This window comes from Saccostrea cucullata, unplaced genomic scaffold (assembly GCF_032062105.1).
Source record: "Saccostrea cucullata isolate Sc308-1 unplaced genomic scaffold, CSIRO_AGI_Scuc_v1 ctg2000, whole genome shotgun sequence".
NCBI lineage: Eukaryota > Metazoa > Mollusca > Bivalvia > Ostreida > Ostreidae > Saccostrea > Saccostrea cuccullata.
This window is the reverse complement of record NW_026925197.1, coordinates 4291-22135: the sequence shown is the minus strand read 5'-3', so window position 1 is coordinate 22135 and position 17845 is coordinate 4291. Positions and strand designations below refer to the sequence as shown.

At 33.2% G+C, this 17845-nt stretch overlaps 4 protein-coding genes across 6 annotated transcripts; 2 read left to right on the top strand and 2 right to left on the bottom strand.

Annotated features, from left to right (window-relative positions):
• Positions 1-31: 31 nt before the first annotated feature.
• On the bottom strand, positions 32-2415 carry LOC134268313 (monocarboxylate transporter 13-like). The gene is made up of 4 exons (XM_062750556.1): positions 2107-2415; positions 1473-1616; positions 425-1339; positions 32-180 (listed from the first exon to the last, which is right to left on the bottom strand). Exons 1-4 carry the CDS (start codon positions 2282-2284, stop codon positions 32-34), a joined length of 1386 nt encoding a protein of 461 aa, XP_062606540.1. The 5' UTR covers positions 2285-2415.
• Positions 2416-4656: 2241 nt separating this feature from the next.
• On the top strand, positions 4657-6509 carry LOC134268307 (uncharacterized). 2 transcript variants are annotated; one of them, XM_062750550.1, is made up of 3 exons: positions 4657-4760; positions 4982-5231; positions 5978-6509. In XM_062750550.1, the coding sequence occupies exons 2-3, from the start codon at positions 5011-5013 to the stop codon at positions 6087-6089; spliced, it is 333 nt and encodes a 110-aa protein (XP_062606534.1). In that variant the 5' UTR covers positions 4657-4760; positions 4982-5010; the 3' UTR covers positions 6090-6509. The 2 variants fall into 2 exon arrangements, with proteins under 2 accessions (XP_062606534.1, XP_062606533.1); XM_062750549.1 differs by having other exon boundaries at positions 4659-4760; positions 4979-5231.
• Positions 6510-7724: 1215 nt separating this feature from the next.
• Positions 7725-9898, top strand: LOC134268305 (basic salivary proline-rich protein 1-like). 2 transcript variants are annotated; one of them, XM_062750547.1, is made up of 3 exons: positions 7725-7864; positions 8121-8521; positions 8780-9897. In XM_062750547.1, exons 2-3 carry the CDS (start codon positions 8148-8150, stop codon positions 8886-8888), a joined length of 483 nt encoding a protein of 160 aa, XP_062606531.1. In that variant the 5' UTR covers positions 7725-7864; positions 8121-8147; the 3' UTR covers positions 8889-9897. The 2 variants fall into 2 exon arrangements, with proteins under 2 accessions (XP_062606531.1, XP_062606532.1); XM_062750548.1 differs by having other exon boundaries at positions 7776-7868; positions 8780-9898.
• A 6797-nt stretch (positions 9899-16695) lies between these two features.
• Positions 16696-17280, bottom strand: LOC134268312 (E3 SUMO-protein ligase ZBED1-like; the record flags this gene model as incomplete). The annotated part of the gene is given in 2 exon segments (XM_062750555.1): positions 16696-17187; positions 17189-17280. Coding segments are annotated over 2 exon segments (584 nt in total), but the record flags the coding sequence as incomplete, so codon positions are not given.
• Positions 17281-17845: the final 565 nt, after the last annotated feature.

Below are 17845 nucleotides of genomic sequence, written 5' to 3'. Positions count from 1 at the left end.
GATTTAAATATTTATTCTGATTGTTTAAAAATTAGGTGACAGAGGAAACAAGGTATTTCTTGGACATCTGGCAACAGTGTCTGATTGGAGTGATCAACAAAATGACTCCACTGAACAGGGTAACAGATCCGGCCAGGTAGAAGGCGACGTCATAGGTGTCTGTCTTCTCTATCAGGTAACCTTATGAAATCAAACAAATGTATTTGAAATTAATATAAATACAGTAAATATTTGTAAAAATAAAAAAAAAATGGAAAATATATTTGAAATATTTTATAGCTGAAACTGTCTTTGTCCCTTTAAAGCGATAAGATATTGTTATCCAAAAATCATAGCAAAAGGTGTAGGCTGTTTGAGATATCGCGAGGAAAGCGTATTTTTCCTCAATAAATTACTTATGGATGAACAATAAAATAGTTCAAACCTCCTAATGGTGGCCCAATGAACATTCCAATTCCACATGCTAACATCAGATATCCCATTCCGTCCCCAATCAATTGACTTCCGACAAAATCCGATACAAGGATAACGATCAATCCGAGACCTATCCCCGAACTCAATCCAAACACAGAGTTAATGATAGCAAGACCCGCCATCGTTTGTAGGACTGGAAATGTATAGGCAATTATGCAGAAACCCGATAAAAGATTTGAGAATAAAAATAAACCGTTTCTGTTGAAGCTGCGAAAATTACCCAAAATTCCACCGACAACACAACCGACCACCATTGTGCCTTGTTGTATGGATAAGAGCAAAGCTGCTTGTTTTAAGTCAAAACCAACTTGAATGTAGTAGTCTGGTCCAAGAAGTAATTGTACAGAGCCACCAAAATTCCACAAAAAATTATTTACCGTTAATAGAACATATGGTAAGTTAGTAAGTAGTTTCCTCGTTCTTGACTCTTTTACAATATGCTTCACTTGTTCGTCGATTCTAGTTTGATCTGCAGCTTTTCGGCTTGTAACAAAATTTTCAATTATTGATCCATTATTTTGAAATTTCTTTCCATCATCATCATCATGGATTGTATAGATTGTTTGTGTGCTGTTGGTGAGATCATTGGCTATATACTTAGTTTTAGATTTTTTCCACGTCTTTTGTAATGGAGATTCTCTCATTAGACTGGAGAAAACGACTGTTTGAAGATTCAGCGATGCAAGAATAAAAAAAGAACCTCTCCATCCAAATCTTCCAATTAAAAATTCAATCAGATATGGAAACGCAACGCCACCTAGCGAGGAACCGGAAGTGACGATACCTGTGACTAGACCTCTATTGTTTTCAAACCAGAGTCCGGATAGGGTGTGTGAAGGAATGTAGAGAAAGCAATATCCGGTACCTAAAATGTGGTAACATATTGAATTAATACTTCAAATAATCAGTTAAACAAGTATGTTGAGAAATTTGTTATAACATACAATTTACAGTTTCTTGAAAAAATTGAAAAACTTGATAAAAAGACGTGTATATACCTGTTAATGCACCAAAGAAAACAATAAGAAATGGAATATTTGGAGTAAAGGGTAAAACAGAGAGACCAACACTGCTCATGATGGCACCAAGTAAACAAACTTTTCTGAAAGACATCTTCCGCATTAGAAAACTGGCAAGTGGTCCTAGAATATAATCATCTATAGTAAAAGATTGATGGTTGGTAAGCAAAGATAAATTACAACCAAGTATACAAAATTTTCAGTTGGTATTCTTCTAACAAAAGAAACCTTTAAAAAAACACGTTTTGCAGTGTAACAAATCCCTTTATATTTGAAATAATGAATATATTATCCGCAACAAAATTCTTTAATAAAAATATACTAAAATGTTTAAAACATGTCTGGCACTGTAAACCATGAAATCGTGAAGATGTTTTTGTTGTTATCCTAACAAGGACATTCTAAATGCAACATGCAATACCTAGTGAATTTGAGATATATATTCCGTGTAATGAAATGGACTTCAGAGGGTTGGAAGACGAAGACTTAAATCTATTTTTGAATCTTTCTTGAATATTAGTGCCATTTTGATTTTTGGACAAATAGCCAAAATATAAAACAAAGTTGCGAAAAGAAAACGCATTTTTACAGAGTCAATTGATATTAGACATACCTGTACAAAGTTGAAAACCAAAGTGTATGGATCCAGTAGATGAAATTATGGACAGTCCGGTCTCAAACTCTTTTTGTAGTTCTATAACATAGATACCAAAAGAAAGGCAGATGCCAAATATTAAGAATTGAATAAAAAATGCCGAGACAGCTATAACTATTCCCCATGGATTCTCCATTTGTTTTCAATTGTCCTTTTTACAGACAAGTAAAAAAGATTTTAAATCACGTTGAGATTTGAGAAGTCAATATCGAAGATTCCCTCTCACTCGCCAAAAGTCATACATGTATTTTTAGTTTTTGCATAATCCGCAACGTACACATATGATAAAATACAAGTCCACATGTAACATATATTTATTTAACTCCAGCACACAGTCTACATAATTTATGCCCCATAGTCTTCGAATTGTTAAAAATTATTTTAAGGTGACATAGTTGTCTACGTGATGCTACATATCATTAATGATAAAAAAAATGCTTAAACAATACAGTCAGCTTAAATTGGTCTGTTATTTAGTAAATGTTATGCACAGGTTACTTTCAATCATTCTGAGAATATTGCAAATTAAAGCAAAACTGATTTCCCTATTAACATAACTATAAAATTAATTTAAAAAAAAAACACGGAAAAAAACTGTTATGGTTTTGGTTATTCTTTTTATTACTATTGGAATACATTGTGTCCACTAAATCTTTTCAAGCTTATGGCAGGTCGCGTACATAGTTTAATGAAAGCTCAATGATTTTGTTGGTTTGAACATATTTTATTGTTAAGATGTTATAACAAAAGGATTGGACACAAGTACTTAATACTTAGAACGTCCTCTCCTTATTCTGTTGTGAAGAACACCACGATGAAATTTTGCAGGCTACCTAAATTAAGGCACCGTGTAATTCATGGACTGGAGTCTTGGAGTGGAGTTATGGAGTGGAGTTTGGAGTGGAGTCTGGAGTCTAATTTTGGAGTCTAATTTTTTTTTTAATTAATCATAAAAGAAAAAAGTATAATTTTTTTGGCATACTTCTTGGTTGTATCCTGTCTTGTTACTAAACAGATTGGCTATCCATATACCTAATTTAAATTTGACGTTTTTGACAGTGGTGCATGTATTTGAAACTTTAGAAAACTACATCAGTTGTGACATGATAATGAAAGGATAATCTTTGTTCTTTCATAATCTTTGTTCTTTCATAATCTTTGTTCTTTCATAACGTTTGTTTTTTCATAATGTTTGGGAACCGTTGAATATAATTTGTTAATAGTTATACTCGGTCTTTAACTGGTTTTACCTAAACGTTAATAATTAAGTAATATTATGATGATACTGTATTATGCATGTAATATTTATATATAAACTCCTACAGAATGCGAAGATGTTAATACACGCAAGCTGTTCTGTAGATCAGATCTAAATTAACTCAGATACAAAACTTAAAGCTCATCAATCACAATGTAATCAGCATCACTGAAGCTGGGTGATGTTTTCTCTTTGAACCAATGTTCTCTTACAGAGCTTAATCACTGAAAATGTCAATTATTAAATTGTCAATTATTTATAAGGAAAAAACTGCTGAAAATCAATCAACACTTTGGTTTCACTGGAAATCTGATATGAAAATATATTTATTGTTTCTGAGGGTGAGGGAATGACGACCCAAGACTAGCTATGTCACTTTTAATGCAAGGAGAAGTAAGGGTGTAAGTGGACCTTTATGTAATCATGTAAAAATAAATAATAGTGGTATCATGTGCGTAACTTATTTTAAAACTACCTTTCTATCTTATTAAATTGCAATAAACTCTGAACCTAATAACTCTTGACAGATTTGTTGACACATCCAATAACACTAGTACTTTATTAAAACAACCAGTAAGACCAATGATATCTATAGCTATCAATTATGCTGAACAGTTTCCAAACATTTTGAAAGAATAGGGGGTTGTCTTGTCAGCATCACTTTGGTCTATGCACGACTGATGTAATTTTCGCAAGTTCTTAATACATACATCATTGTCAGAAACTAAAAAAAAATAATTAGGTAATAGTATGAATTGCCAACCCATTTAGTAATATGACAAGTGCATAAACAGAAAAGATGAATGCCAAAACATCCTTTTATACTGAATAATTTCTTTTTTCCTTTCGTATTAAAAAAATCTTTTAAAAAGACTCCAAAATTTGACTCCAGACTCCACTCCAAACTCCACTCCATAACTCCACTCCAAGACTCCAGTCCATGAATTACACGGTGCCCTAAATTAACCCTCCCATACTACCACTGATAAAGGAAGGACATATACTACACTTCCTTGGTATTTTTTTAAGTAGACCTATCGTTAATTTGTTGTTTGTTTCTGGTGGGACGCAAATATAATGTACATTGCAGTGCATTATTTCCCCTTTCTGAAAGATTCTGATAAAATAAGTTCAAACGCAAATCCGGATTATCAGAGAAAGAATAATTACAAGACACAATTTACATAAACAACAATCCCATATTTACTATTACACGCGGAAATGTAAATGATCTAATCACATGGCTGCGTCGTCTGCTGACAAGAGGGAAGTATACGTTAACGCATAGTCACATGATATTAGAAAATTTAGATTGCATCAAGTGTTGTTTACATACGGACCAATGACCATACCTGTAAGTATAACGGCCAATACACATTGTTTATACAAATTAATTATATTTGTTTAAAAGTTAAAATATGTTTGTCTTAATTGTACCTTAAACACGAATTTAACTATATGATTTTCAACTTTCATTTTCGGATATTTTAAAGTGGCATCTTGTTGACGAATAAACACATGAGAGTATATCCTAGTCATTGTAACACGAGACCTAATTGTTTATATATATAGAAGACACGGATAGAACAAAGGACTAAGACACAATGAGTTATCAGGCACCCGCGGGATCTTACCAGCAAAACCCACCTCCCTATCAGCAATATGGTGGAGGCCCACCGGCAGGGGCATACACTGGACCACAACCGGCGGGATATGGTCCGTACCAACAACCTCCAGCGGGGGCATACAACGGACCACCAGCGGGGGGATACGCTCCATATCAACAACCCCCGGCAGGGGCTTATCAGCAACAGCCCACAACAGTGTAAGATATATTTCATTCTTTATACATGTATTTAAAAAGGATTGTTTTTATTCCTCGTCATTTATTAATACTTGATTTTTGGTAATGATAAATGCTGAAATCAGACAAAATAAATTTGATCCGGTCTCGTAAATCAGGGATTTGAATTGTAAATTGGGTTCCATTAGGGGTCTAGAATATTGATTTAAGTTGACCCAGTTCATTCATTAAAAAAAAAATGTAATTCCATTTCTGTGCTATTCCAGGATAGAATACTTTTTTCAAGGTAGCATCGTAAATGTTAATTTATGGACTCAAAACATGGCTTACGAAAATGGGTGACCGAAGACGAAGTTTCTTAATTTACATAATTTTTAGTTTTCTAAAAACTAAGAAGGGACCCTTGTGACCTGGAGGGGGGTTCTATTTCATTTACTAACCCCTACCCCTTCACAGACTCGATCCTCTTCGAGCAATGAAGGAAATAAATTACGTAAATGGCATCAGTCAATACAGTATTGCTGTATCAGTGAGTGAGAAAAACGAAATTATATCTGTTTATGTATATGTAACATTTATAACATATATAATATGGTGTTGATACAGCATTGTAACAGGTGTTTATTTTTCAGTAGAAATTTCAATATGAAAGATATTTTATTCCATACAAAGACCCCTTTGTTTTTTGGGTTGGATATCAATTTTAAATCTATGAATTGTGTGCTTTCTATTTGGTTATAGTAAATTTAATTTCATTCTTTTTTCAGATATGTTTATGAAGGAAAGAGTCAACAACAACGAGACCAGGAGACGGCCGAGGATTGTTTTCTGTTGACTTGTTGTATGGCTTTATTGTGTTGTTGTTTCTTGAATAATTAACTGAATCATCGAATACAGAAGTGATGTATGGAAAACAAAAAAAATGTATGAATATATATGGTTGTAGTATATATGCGCGTGTGTTTTATGTGAGAAGAAGTATGACTTTATTTCTCATACATTGTATATATACTAGTAATCATGATTTTGTTCATTGTTATTGTACATAAGATTTCAAGTATATTTTTAATGTTTGCATTTTTTTTTCTGTTTCTAAATGATTCTTTTTCTGGTGAAAAGGAAATGTTCTTGTAGATATAATTAAAAATTATTGTATGATGACACTTTGTGATGAAACTCGTAAAAGAGCTCTTTTAATTTAATTTTTTATTGCAATCGTTTTTATAGTTTCTGTACATATAGTCTCAACACTTGGTTGGATTATTTCAAAACATTACATTAAACTGACATATGTTGTAAGATTTTAATGATTTATCTTTTCCTCACTTTAAACAACTTTGTACATTATTGACAGAGAAGGATATGGAGATAACGAACAGTATTCAATCTCAAAGTCCATAAAACAATACAATATAGGAGCAGAGCAAAGACGGACCTGCGAAACATCAGAGGTGGGATCAGGTGCCAGAGAGGAGTGAGCCTCGTTCAATTGCTCATTATAACTATGCACTTAGCTTTGCTTATTGCTTAGTTTGGTTACCCAATACCCGTAGCAGAGTAGAGGAACAAAAATGCATTATAACTAATCAGCAATATCATCAATAATCAGTAGTGCCCCAACACACAGGAATCCTGACCCTTGGGCCAAAGATTTTTTGAAAAGACACTATTGCTGATCATAAATATTTGATTACATACAAAGAAGATTTAAAAGCATAAATTCGTTCTCATAATCCTTACCCCCAACATATACAGACATCTTCGGTACCCCTGACCCATAATTCTGGAAGAAGGACTTTTGTTTATCATAACTAAATAGACAGTTCTTCTTCTTAATACCTTGAACCACGAAATTTAAAATTTTGTAAGAGACTCCCTTCCTCAGCAAACCTATATATTAAGTTTGTTTGTTTTAAACCCATGAGCAGAGGAAAAGATTTTCAAAGAAATAATGTATTTCACTATAATTATAGTTCAAATGATTACGCATAAAGCATGACGACGAAAGAAAACAAATATTAGCAATAGGTCATCTGAGTGACCTAAAACTATGTTGAAACATAAGTTCACCATAATTTATGCCCGAAACATGATCATCGTTTCAGCTCCAATATTCAATGTTTGACGTTGTTTGTGATGAGCATTTAGTTCTATAATGATTTTCTACATGGGTCCATGGGCTTGCTCACCCGATCTAAGTTGGAGTCCCTTTAAACAGATATAGTTAGGCTTTTACAGTTTAGGGCAGTTTGCAAAACTAAAGGGTTATCCTGCATAACCTTAAATTTCAGTTTTCCTCGCAACGAAGATCCCAAAAATTCTAAACAACATTTCACAGAAGTACGGGTACCTCCATGTGCTTCTTTAACCCTTGTATTGGAGCCAAGATGACATTTTATTTATTAAAGCTGGGCGGTGATGGGGTGGATTGTTTCTTCCTTCCATACGGCAGGTGGCTTTACTAGCTTACAATGCGCGTTTGCTTCATCGAAAAATATCAAACATACTTATATTCACTGCTAATTTTATCTTTATGCGGAAATAAGATTTTGTTGTTCCTTACAATGATGGGAAGTACAGACATGCACGCAGTGAGATGATATCAGATTTCAACGAAGTGATCTCGTTCATATAAAGAATCGGGGGCCACACTGGTAAGTGCTGCGTAGTGTCTTCAAATATATGCTGTTAAGCTGTAAAATTTGCCATGTGAACTTTATTGAAAGTTTGTAAATATATTTTGAAGATAGCTTCGAGGATTCAAATGTTGCTTTCTATTATACTAGATTGTGAATTCCCCATATTTTAAGAATTAATATTACCATGAAAGAATATTTTCTTAAGTTGCAACACTTGACCGAATTCTATACAAACAGATGCAGCTGGTAATACAAAAAGAACAATATTTAGATTACAGGACAGAATTCCGAGTCTAAAATGAGTTATCAGCCACCCACAGGATCTTACCCAGAAAACCCACCTCCCTATGAGCAGATTGGTGGCACCCAACCGGCAGGGGCAGACACTGGACCACAAACAGGGGGGTATGGTCCGTACAAGCAACCTCCCGGACCACCAAAAGAGGGCCATGCTCCCCATCAACAACTATCAGAAGGAGCACATCCCCCACCACAAGCGGGGGGATACACTCCGCATCATCAACTATCAGCAGGGTCTTATCTGGGACCACAAAAAGAGGGACGGACTCCCCATCAGCAACCACCGGGAAAACCACAAATCCCACCACAAGCGGGGGGATACGCTCCGTATTACTCCCCAGCAGGGGTTTATCAACAACAACCAACAACTGTGTAAGATATATCTAAATACTCAGTATTTTATCATTTGTTTGCGTTCTACGCCGACTCTTCTTGAATTTGATTATGCTTGACATGATATGAGACAGAAAAATAAGAAACTATAGAGAAAACCAAAATTTATCCCAATAATAATTTATTAATTTTTTATATTTTAACAGCGAAAGACTTTATAAATTTTGTTTCAGTTTTTATTCACAAAAGACTTAGGATCAAATTTCAAATTGTCTTTGTTCAATTTACTTTTTCCAGCTACGTTTACGAGCAGAGGAGGGATCAAGACCAGGACACAACCGAGGAATACTGTCTACTGGCCTTCTGCTGGGCAATGTTGTGCTGCTGTTTCATGGATAACTTCTGAATTTTGAAATTCTGTATAACTAACTAATGACTATAACTAATTGTATATGTATACGTGGCACCTGATCATACCTCTGGGGGTGCGTGTTTGCTCCGCTCCCAAACTGTATTGTTCTAGTATTGACCTCTGAACTTGATAATTGTGCATTATATCATGTTGTAAATTTTGAATTTACTAGAGGAAGGTAAATGCAAAATTTACATGACATAGTTATCTTCATATTTTATGCAGTAGATATCCGGATAACACGGAGATTTAACTCATATAATCGGCTAATATCAAGATGACTTGATCATAATTAACAGAAGAATATACAGCTGATAGCTGGATATTACCCGACTACAAGGGATAATTAGGATTGATTGTAAGGATGTCTGTGAATTAACTCTAATATTTTACATTTTAATTCTTGTGCACCTTTAGAATGTTACATTCTGTTTTAAAACATTGCATAAAAATCAGTCATAAACCATGGGGATACATGATTTTCCATTACTAACAATTACAATCTTATTTTGTAATCTGAAATCGACAGAACTGTCAGTAATTTATCAAATCAAGTAAGGTTTAGCCATCAGAACAACTGGACCCTGAACATTCGTTTGCAACAAGAAAGAAAGTCTCAAAGGAATGGAAAAGACCTGTAGTAATTATAATGTTATTTGATTGCAATATTTCTGTTTATATTTAACAGTGCTTCAATGTTTGTTTTTGTATATTACTTTTAAAATTTATCTTATTTTTAAGAGGAAAACTCTGCAATACATCCTTTTATCAGATTTGACTTTAGATATTTATCGTAGGTTCAGTGCAGAGTAGGAAATGACTATTTTAGGCAGTCTGTCATGACTTAATGCAAAATAACTAAATGCTGTCATAAGACAGTAATAGTAATACCCACATCAGGTTGTTTGCCTCGAAATGTACTCATTAAAATATGGGTTATGAGGGAAGAAGCCAAAACAATTCCATGATTTACATATAGTTCATTTTCAGCCCATTATTGCTCCAAAGATGAAAAACCGGTATAATATGTATATCTACAGTACACGTCCACACTTATTCCAAAATACTTGGCTACTGAAAAAAATGTAAGTTAAAATAAGGTTTGGAAAACTGCGATTTTAAAAAAAATTAATTAATTTAAAAATCATTTTGACCCAATTTAACCCCATGGTAAATAAGTACTCGGGTTATTTTTTAAATACACATACAGGACACCACCAGTCCCCAAACCAGGATTTAAGGAATCCAGATTTATAGAGAAAAAATGACTTAATTGGCTGTTGCAAAAATGTAAAAGGATTCATGGAATCATTTTTTGTAGATGATTGACACTTTTTTTAAAATTCCTTATTGCCACAGGGTGAAAATATATTCTGAAACCTTATTACCTATCTACCGGACACTCAACGTATTCAAAAAAAAAAAAAAAAATGAATGGACTTCAGTGCAAAAAGTAAGAGAAGTTTTTATCCGCTTCTCAACCAGGAGGGATAACTCTTTAATTTATTATTAATTTCAAAAAGTCTCATAATGATTTTTTAAATTCAAATCTCTTCACGCAAAGATTTTCATTTAATGCATCTCAGTGGATTTCAAAGTTCTTTGAAGTCTTAATGATGTAAAAGAAAAAGTTGACATTTGTATCCCCAAAGAAAAAATTAAAACAATGAACGAAATCACAATTCCTTTAATCTAGCCTAATATACCAAGTTAGGCCAGATATGAAATTAGAAGAGATTTATCGTGTTTTGCAATGATAGGAAAGACTTAATTCAACAGGCTTTATAAAATAACTTAAGTAAATGAAGTATCGTATAAGTATATGTATAAAGATCATTCAATTTTCTTTAAATACCTGGACACATATATATATTTTTGGGGGCCTAAAATATATTTTTTGATAAATTTTCAATTCGAAAGTGCAAAGTAGGTGTTTTTATTCGCATTTCCTGAGAAGTTACTTGAGATTTACTGATTTTCCCAAAATAATATGATGAACTTGAACTTAAAAGAATTTCCGTGAGTAAATGCACAATACTTTGAGAAATACTAGAAAGAGTTCTCAATTTTTGAATGCCTGGTTTTCTGAACCCGAGGATCGGACTTTCTAAAGGAGCCAGATATTTTGACTTCCACTTGAATAAATTCAATTCTTTAAATAATTTGAATTAATTAAAAATTCCAAGATCAAATTGCACATCTACAGGACACACCCTATCATATTCCAAAAGATGAGTTGCCTACTGTGAAAAATGTACGAGGAATTCAAGAAATAAGGTCTTTGTAGAAATTTAATACTGATGATCAGCACTAAGGTGTTTGCTTCAAAATGTACTCAGCTTCATATTTAGGTAGCAGTATAAGAAGTCAGCATAATTCTGCAATATACAAAAAAATTCGATTTGTAATACTCCGAGTCAAACCCAGAGTGAAAATTAAAATTCTGAAACCTACATACAAATCTTTAAGACATATCGAGACTTTTTCTAAAATATGACTTGGCAACAATTAAAATTGAAAAAGAAAAGTCGGGGGTGTCATAAATTTTTGAACATTTTTTATCCAAATGTGTCCACATTGAAAATTAAAATTCTAAAGTGTTAATTGCACACCTACAGGTCTCCAACAATTATTCGCAAGTGAAGAGTTGATTACTGCTAATACAAAATGTAAGACATATTCGGGGAACCAAGGTCTGTAGGATAACTTTAGTTGTTCCCATAATCCTATAACCCTTCATGCAGACTACAAGACACTCCCAATCACAATACAAAATATAAATAGGCTATTTTTTGCTCTTAAAATATAATGAAATAGCAATTTAGCTTGTAGACTCCTCCCTCCTCCGGCCAGGTGAAAATAAAAAAAAATATTACGGATCCAAAACCTTGTTGCACAAAATCATTATTCCATAAAGATGAGACGACTACTTGAATAAAAAAGATAAAGGAGTCAAAAAGAAAGGTTTTTGTAGAAATATCCTTTTTGTCCCCAATCACCATTAGAATGAAACCTTAATTATTAGACATCTATAGGACACTTTCAATCATATTTCAAAATGATTTGAACATATTTTATTTCAAACATATTTCAAAATGTGCCTGGACTACTTCAAAAATGTAAAAGGCATTCAGGAAACCAGATTTTTGCAGATAATTATATACCGATTTATCCTAAAGGTGAAAACCGAAATTCCGAAACTAGGACACAACGAATCATATGATTAAAGATTTTGCTATACATGTATCAAAAAATGTAAGAGGACTATTAGTGAACCATTTTTGTTTGTTTTGTTTTTTATACAGAAAAAAATTCTTTCTTGAAATCATTTCCCAAAAGATAATACCACTGCGAAAAATATAAAAGGGGTTAAAGAAACCGGGTTTTGTAGAAAAATAATTTATCCCCATTTGGTCACAAGAATAAAATGAAGATTTTTTTCTCTAAAATATGATTGAGCTTCTTTGAAATATGTAAGAGGAATTCTGAACACTAGTTGTTTTGATCTTTTAAAAAAAACTTCATTTTTCCCATTTGTCCACATTGAAAATGAAAATTCTAAAATGTTAACTGCACATTTAAAGGCCACTTTTAATATCATTCGAGGTAGGAGTTGATTACTGATAATACGAAATGTATGAGAAATTCCGGGGTATTCAGGTAACCAGGTTTTTGTACAATAACATCATTTTAACTCCCCAGTTGGCCCTCAAATTCAATAAACTTCTCTGACACCAACAAGACACCCCCAATCATATTCCAAAATATAAATAGGCTATTTTGCTTTTAAAATGAAAAATAAATATACAATTCAGCTTTTGGACCCTTCCTTCCCCGGTGAAAATCAAAGTATATAACAGATCCAAAAACCTTGTTGCACCGATCCGTATTGCAAAAAGATGCAGACTTGGGGTCAATTTTGAAATGTAATCATTAAATCACAATTACATTGGAATTCTTCCCATTACAATTACCATTGCCATTACTTTCATTTTCAAAAGTAATTAATTAAATTACAATTACTTTGCTTATGTAACACATTACAAAAAATACAAAGACATTTTTTTTTGAAACACAATTTATTTACGGTTAACTTTTAAATAAACATTAACACATATATCGATAAGAAAAGTTTGTTTGGTATTCTACACATTATAGTTACATTCTATCATCATTAGAGCTTCAGGAGTATTGTCATTAAGATTACACCGTTCTGGCCTAAAAACTTTGCCTATAATACTGAAAAGTCTTTCAACAGGGAGCAGATGTTGCCAAGTTGACAAGAATCTTTGTGCTGCATTTGCCAGGAAAGGAAGTCTGGTTTGGTTTTCGCTCCAAAATTTCAAGATATCCTCTTTGATATCAACACAGGGTTCAGACAAGTATAAGTCAACCTCAGATAAGATGGCTCCTGACTTATGCCATTTCTTGCTCGGGGTACTGCACTCAGGCATAAAGCTAAAAAAACCCTAACTTTACCCTTTAAGAGACTTTGTTGTTTGCGCCTCTATATCATCTTCAAATCCATCTTCAAATTGAAGAGATTAGACAGTGTTTTTCAACAAAACAGTCAAAGTGTCGACTTCCTTCTCAGCACACCATCTCAGCTTGAATCTTGGATCAAGCATAGCTGCTATTTTAAAGTCACTGTCTGTTTCAAATGAATTCTGATTTTGAAATTGGTGATATTGAAACAATTTGGCTAGAATTAAATACAAAGAATTCTAAACCAATTTATTACTGTTCAGCATATCGTCCACCATCTGCTCCCTCCTGCTGGGCAGAGGACCTGGCTAGAGAGATTAACTGTGCCTCCTGCTGTGACAATGCTGAAATCATCTTAACAGGTGATTTTAATGTAGACTTATTCAAAGAACCCCCACAAAGTTGGACATATGCTTTAGAAGAATTTGATTTTTCACAATTAATTACAGCAGCAACCAGAGTAACTAATACTTCAAGTACTCTAATAGATCACTTTTACACCAATAAACCAGATAACATGTGTGAAGTAGATGTACCTTTTATAGCCATCTCTGACCATTACCCAATATGTGCCACTAGAAAAACAAAATGCATGCAGCAAAAAGGACAACACGTAGAAATAGAGTACAGAGACTTCAAAAAGTTCGATGAAAATAAATTCCTTCACGACTTAAAAGATGTAGACTTTAACAATCTCCTCCAGATGCATGACCCTAATGAAATACTAACTGAATTCTATGATTTATTTAATAGTATACTTGACCAGCATGCAAAGGTTAAAACAAAACGCGTAAAGAGCGAAATCCGCCCTAAATGGATGACACAAGAAATAAACAATACTAGACATGTACGGAACTCTTACCATAAAGAAGGAGATATGGAGAACTATAGAATTTATCGAAACAAAGTTAGTGTTCTTATAGACAAATCAAAATCGTCTTACTATAAAACAGCTATTGAACAAAGTTCAAATCCCAAAGAAATGTGGAACTATCTTAATCAATTAACATGTAATTCAAAGAACATAACACCATCTCATGTGTTTTCTAATGGGGAAATTGTTGATAATTTACAGGATATTGCAAATACTTTTAATAACCACTTTACGGATATCTCTAATAAGCTTCTGATGAAATTGCCTAAACATGATTATGATCCTAATATATTATGTAATTTTGTAAGGTCTAAGCTTGATGAAGAAACCATCTTTAGTATTCATCAAATTGAGGAAAGTGAAGTTTTTAACATGCTTAATTCTCTAAATATCAATAAATCAGCTGGCATTGACTTTATTGGGCCGCGTCTTCTAAAAGTCGCATCCAAATATATATGTAAACCTATAACTCATCTTATTAATGCTAGCATAGTAAGTGGTATTTTCCCGACAAATTTAAAACAAGCCAAAGTAACACCTATATTCAAGAAAGGTGACACAGCTGACCCAAATAATTATCGTCCCATTTCTATTTTTCCAACTATATCTAAACTGATAGAAAAACATGTAGCTAAGCTAATACAAAACTTCACTAATGAATTTGATCTATTAACACAATCCCAGTCGTTTAGGGAACTCCATTCTTGTCAAACTTCACTTACAAAAGTAACAGAAAGTTGGCTTAATGCAATGGATTGTGGTGAACTAATCGGCATTACATTTATAGATTTTAGTAAAGCTTTTGATTTGGTGAATCACGATATTCTTCTAGAAAAATTAAATCATTACAAATTTGACCAAACAGCTATAAAATGGTTTAAGTCATATCTTTACGACAGGACCCAGTGTGTTAAATTTGGAACATGTGTTTCCAATATTCAACCCGTCACAGCAGGAGTGCCACAAGGGTCAATTCTGGGCCCTCTTTTATTTTTATTGTACATAAATGACCTTCCATTACATGTAAATAATTCAAATATTGATATGTTTGCTGATGATGTTACTCTGTATTCAAATAATCATAATGCACGATGTTTAGAAAATACGCTAAATGCAGATCTTTGTGAGATTGAAAAATGGTGTGCTCAAAATCAAATGGTCTTAAATGTAGATAAAACAAAATGTATGTTAATGGGAACACAGCAAAGAAAATCAAAATTAGATAATCCAAATTTACAACTTTATGCCTCAGACAAAACAATTGAAATTGTTGAAACTGGAAAAATTCTTGGTGTACATATTGATGATAAGTTACAGTATGCAAATCATATTGACTCAGTTTGTAAAACGGTTAATTATAAGTTATTTACGCTTCGTTTTTTAAGAAATTTCTCCCTCTTCATACCAGGAAACTTTATTACAACGCTTATATTTTACCATCTTTTAACTATTGTTTGACTGTTTGGGGTAATGCCCCCAAGCAGGACATGGACAGACTATTTAAATTACAGAAAAGGGCAGCAAGGATTATCCTTGATGCAAGTCCTGATTCTTCTTCTAAACCACTGTTTGAGAGACTTGGGTGGTTAACAGTTTATGAACTAGTTGATCTATACAAATACATATTATTATACAAAATTTTCAGTGGAATGACTCCCGAATATCTTCGTAATTTATTTGAATTTCAGTCTTCAACTTCTTATAACCTGCGATCCGAAACTAATTATGATCTTAGATTACCAAAATTTCGTACAAACTTATTCAAGACCTCTTTTCAGTATTCAGGTGTACATCTGTGGAATAAACTTCCCCAACACATTAGATTCTCTCATTCTCTACGAACATTCAAGCGTAATGTGGAAAATTACATTATCAGCTGTCGTACAATCATTTGAGCATAATAAGAGTTCAATATCGTATATTGTACTGTTATTGTTAAGATATGTCTGTATTTGAACACTCTATTCATAATTCAGTGATTGTAATTCTCAAACCTATATAACATGTACTTAATTGTATGTGATTATGATGATTTGTATCTTAATGAAGTGTCTATATTTTGTATTTGATATATGTACATATATATAGAGGGCCCTGGGGAAGAATAGTACATGCACTAACCAGGTTACCTTCTTTAAATAAAGTTTTATTATTATTATTATTATTATTATTATTAATTCAGTCTTGTGCTTATTGATTACTTCAAAGTAATCATCATCTTGTTACTGTAAACGGCTGACAAATAATTGATCTGGTGTTTCAATCCCAATGTGACTGGTTAAGTTAGACTAGCACTTAAGTTTCCCCGGACTAAGACAGTAGCATATTCAAAAGGATCTAGTATTGCACAAAGTTCTTGCAGGAGTTTTCTTTCAAAAGTAGACAGTTTCACAGAGGTGTCAAGTTGGTTCTCAGGGACACTGAGGACTGATTTAATCATTCTTAGTTGTGAGTTCCATCTTGTGACATTTTCGGCGTGCAGTCGTTTTTCAGCTTCCAGTTTTCACTTGCATGAATAATTGAAAATTTGAATGCTTTCGCCATGTTTGATGCATTGTCGCTAACAACTGTGCAGATCTTATCAGCAATTTCAAACAGGGCAAGTGTTTCTTCATATTCATGTCTGATGTTTTCTGATGTGTTTTTCCCTTTAAATCGTTTGCAGGAAAGCATCACTGACTTCATCACCCAGTTGACAATAAAATGTCCGTTGATCCCCATGAAAGCCTTCATTTGCCTATTGGACCACAGATCTACTGTCAAACAAACATTTCTTGCCTTAGATAGCTGAACTTTTAGATTGTTTTTCACTTCACTTGACTTTTCATGGAGTAATTTACTGGACAAATATTTTCGACTTGGGATCTGATATTTAGGATCAAGCTTCTCAACAAAGTCTATAAAGTTTTGGCTGTCCACGGTCGACAGTCATGAGTGGAAGTAGATCTCCAGCAATTAACAACAAAAGTGCATCTGTTGTTAACTTCTGTTTCTGGTTATTAATGTTGTACTTGGTTACACTACATGCTGGAAAATATTTGGTCACCAGACTTTCATACTTCTGTTATTGAGTGTCTGCTAACAGTACCTCTCTATGTTTCATCTAGAATAAATAATATTTGATAATGTATTTTTTCTTGAATAATATAAAAATGAGGGACTGCTTAAAAAAGGAAGACAAGTTCAAACAATGGGGTTTATGTAGAAATATAATGTCTTTTATGCCCCCCAATCGCCATAATGATTAATCCTTATTACGCATCTATAGAACATTTTCAATCATTTTCCAAATTGTACATGGGCTACTTCAAAAATGTAAAAGGCGTTCAGGAAACCAGATTTTTGCGGATGATTCTATCCCTATTCGCCCCCGAGGTAAAAACCGAAATTCCCCGAACGTTATGGCATATCTATAGGACCCAACTATAATAATAAGATAATAGATGTATTTGGTAAAAAAATGTAAGAGAACTGCAGAAAACTTTTTTTAACAGAATAAACGTCTTTTTGAAATCTTTTCGGAAAGAAATTCATGCACACCAACAAGACACTCCCAACTATATCCCAAGATGTAAATAGGTTAATTAATGAA

Bases quoted from the DNA above. Each gene is read 5' to 3' on its own strand.
- LOC134268305 (XM_062750548.1), top strand. From the start codon at position 8,148: ATGAGTTATCAGCCACCCACAGGATCTTACCCAGAAAACCCACCTCCC. The intron at 8,522-8,779 runs GTAAGATATATC...TACTTTTTCCAG, and splicing joins CAACAACAACCAACAACTGT to CTACGTTTACGAGCAGAGGA.
- LOC134268313 (XM_062750556.1), bottom strand. From the start codon at position 2,284: ATGGAGAATCCATGGGGAATAGTTATAGCTGTCTCGGCATTTTTTATT. The intron at 1,340-1,472 runs GTATATACACGT...ACCACATTTTAG, and splicing joins TTTCTTTGGTGCATTAACAG to GTACCGGATATTGCTTTCTC. The intron at 181-424 runs GTTTGAACTATT...TGATTTCATAAG, and splicing joins CATTGGGCCACCATTAGGAG to GTTACCTGATAGAGAAGACA.
- LOC134268307 (XM_062750550.1), top strand. From the start codon at position 5,011: ATGAGTTATCAGGCACCCGCGGGATCTTACCAGCAAAACCCACCTCCC. The intron at 5,232-5,977 runs GTAAGATATATT...TTCTTTTTTCAG, and splicing joins CAGCAACAGCCCACAACAGT to ATATGTTTATGAAGGAAAGA.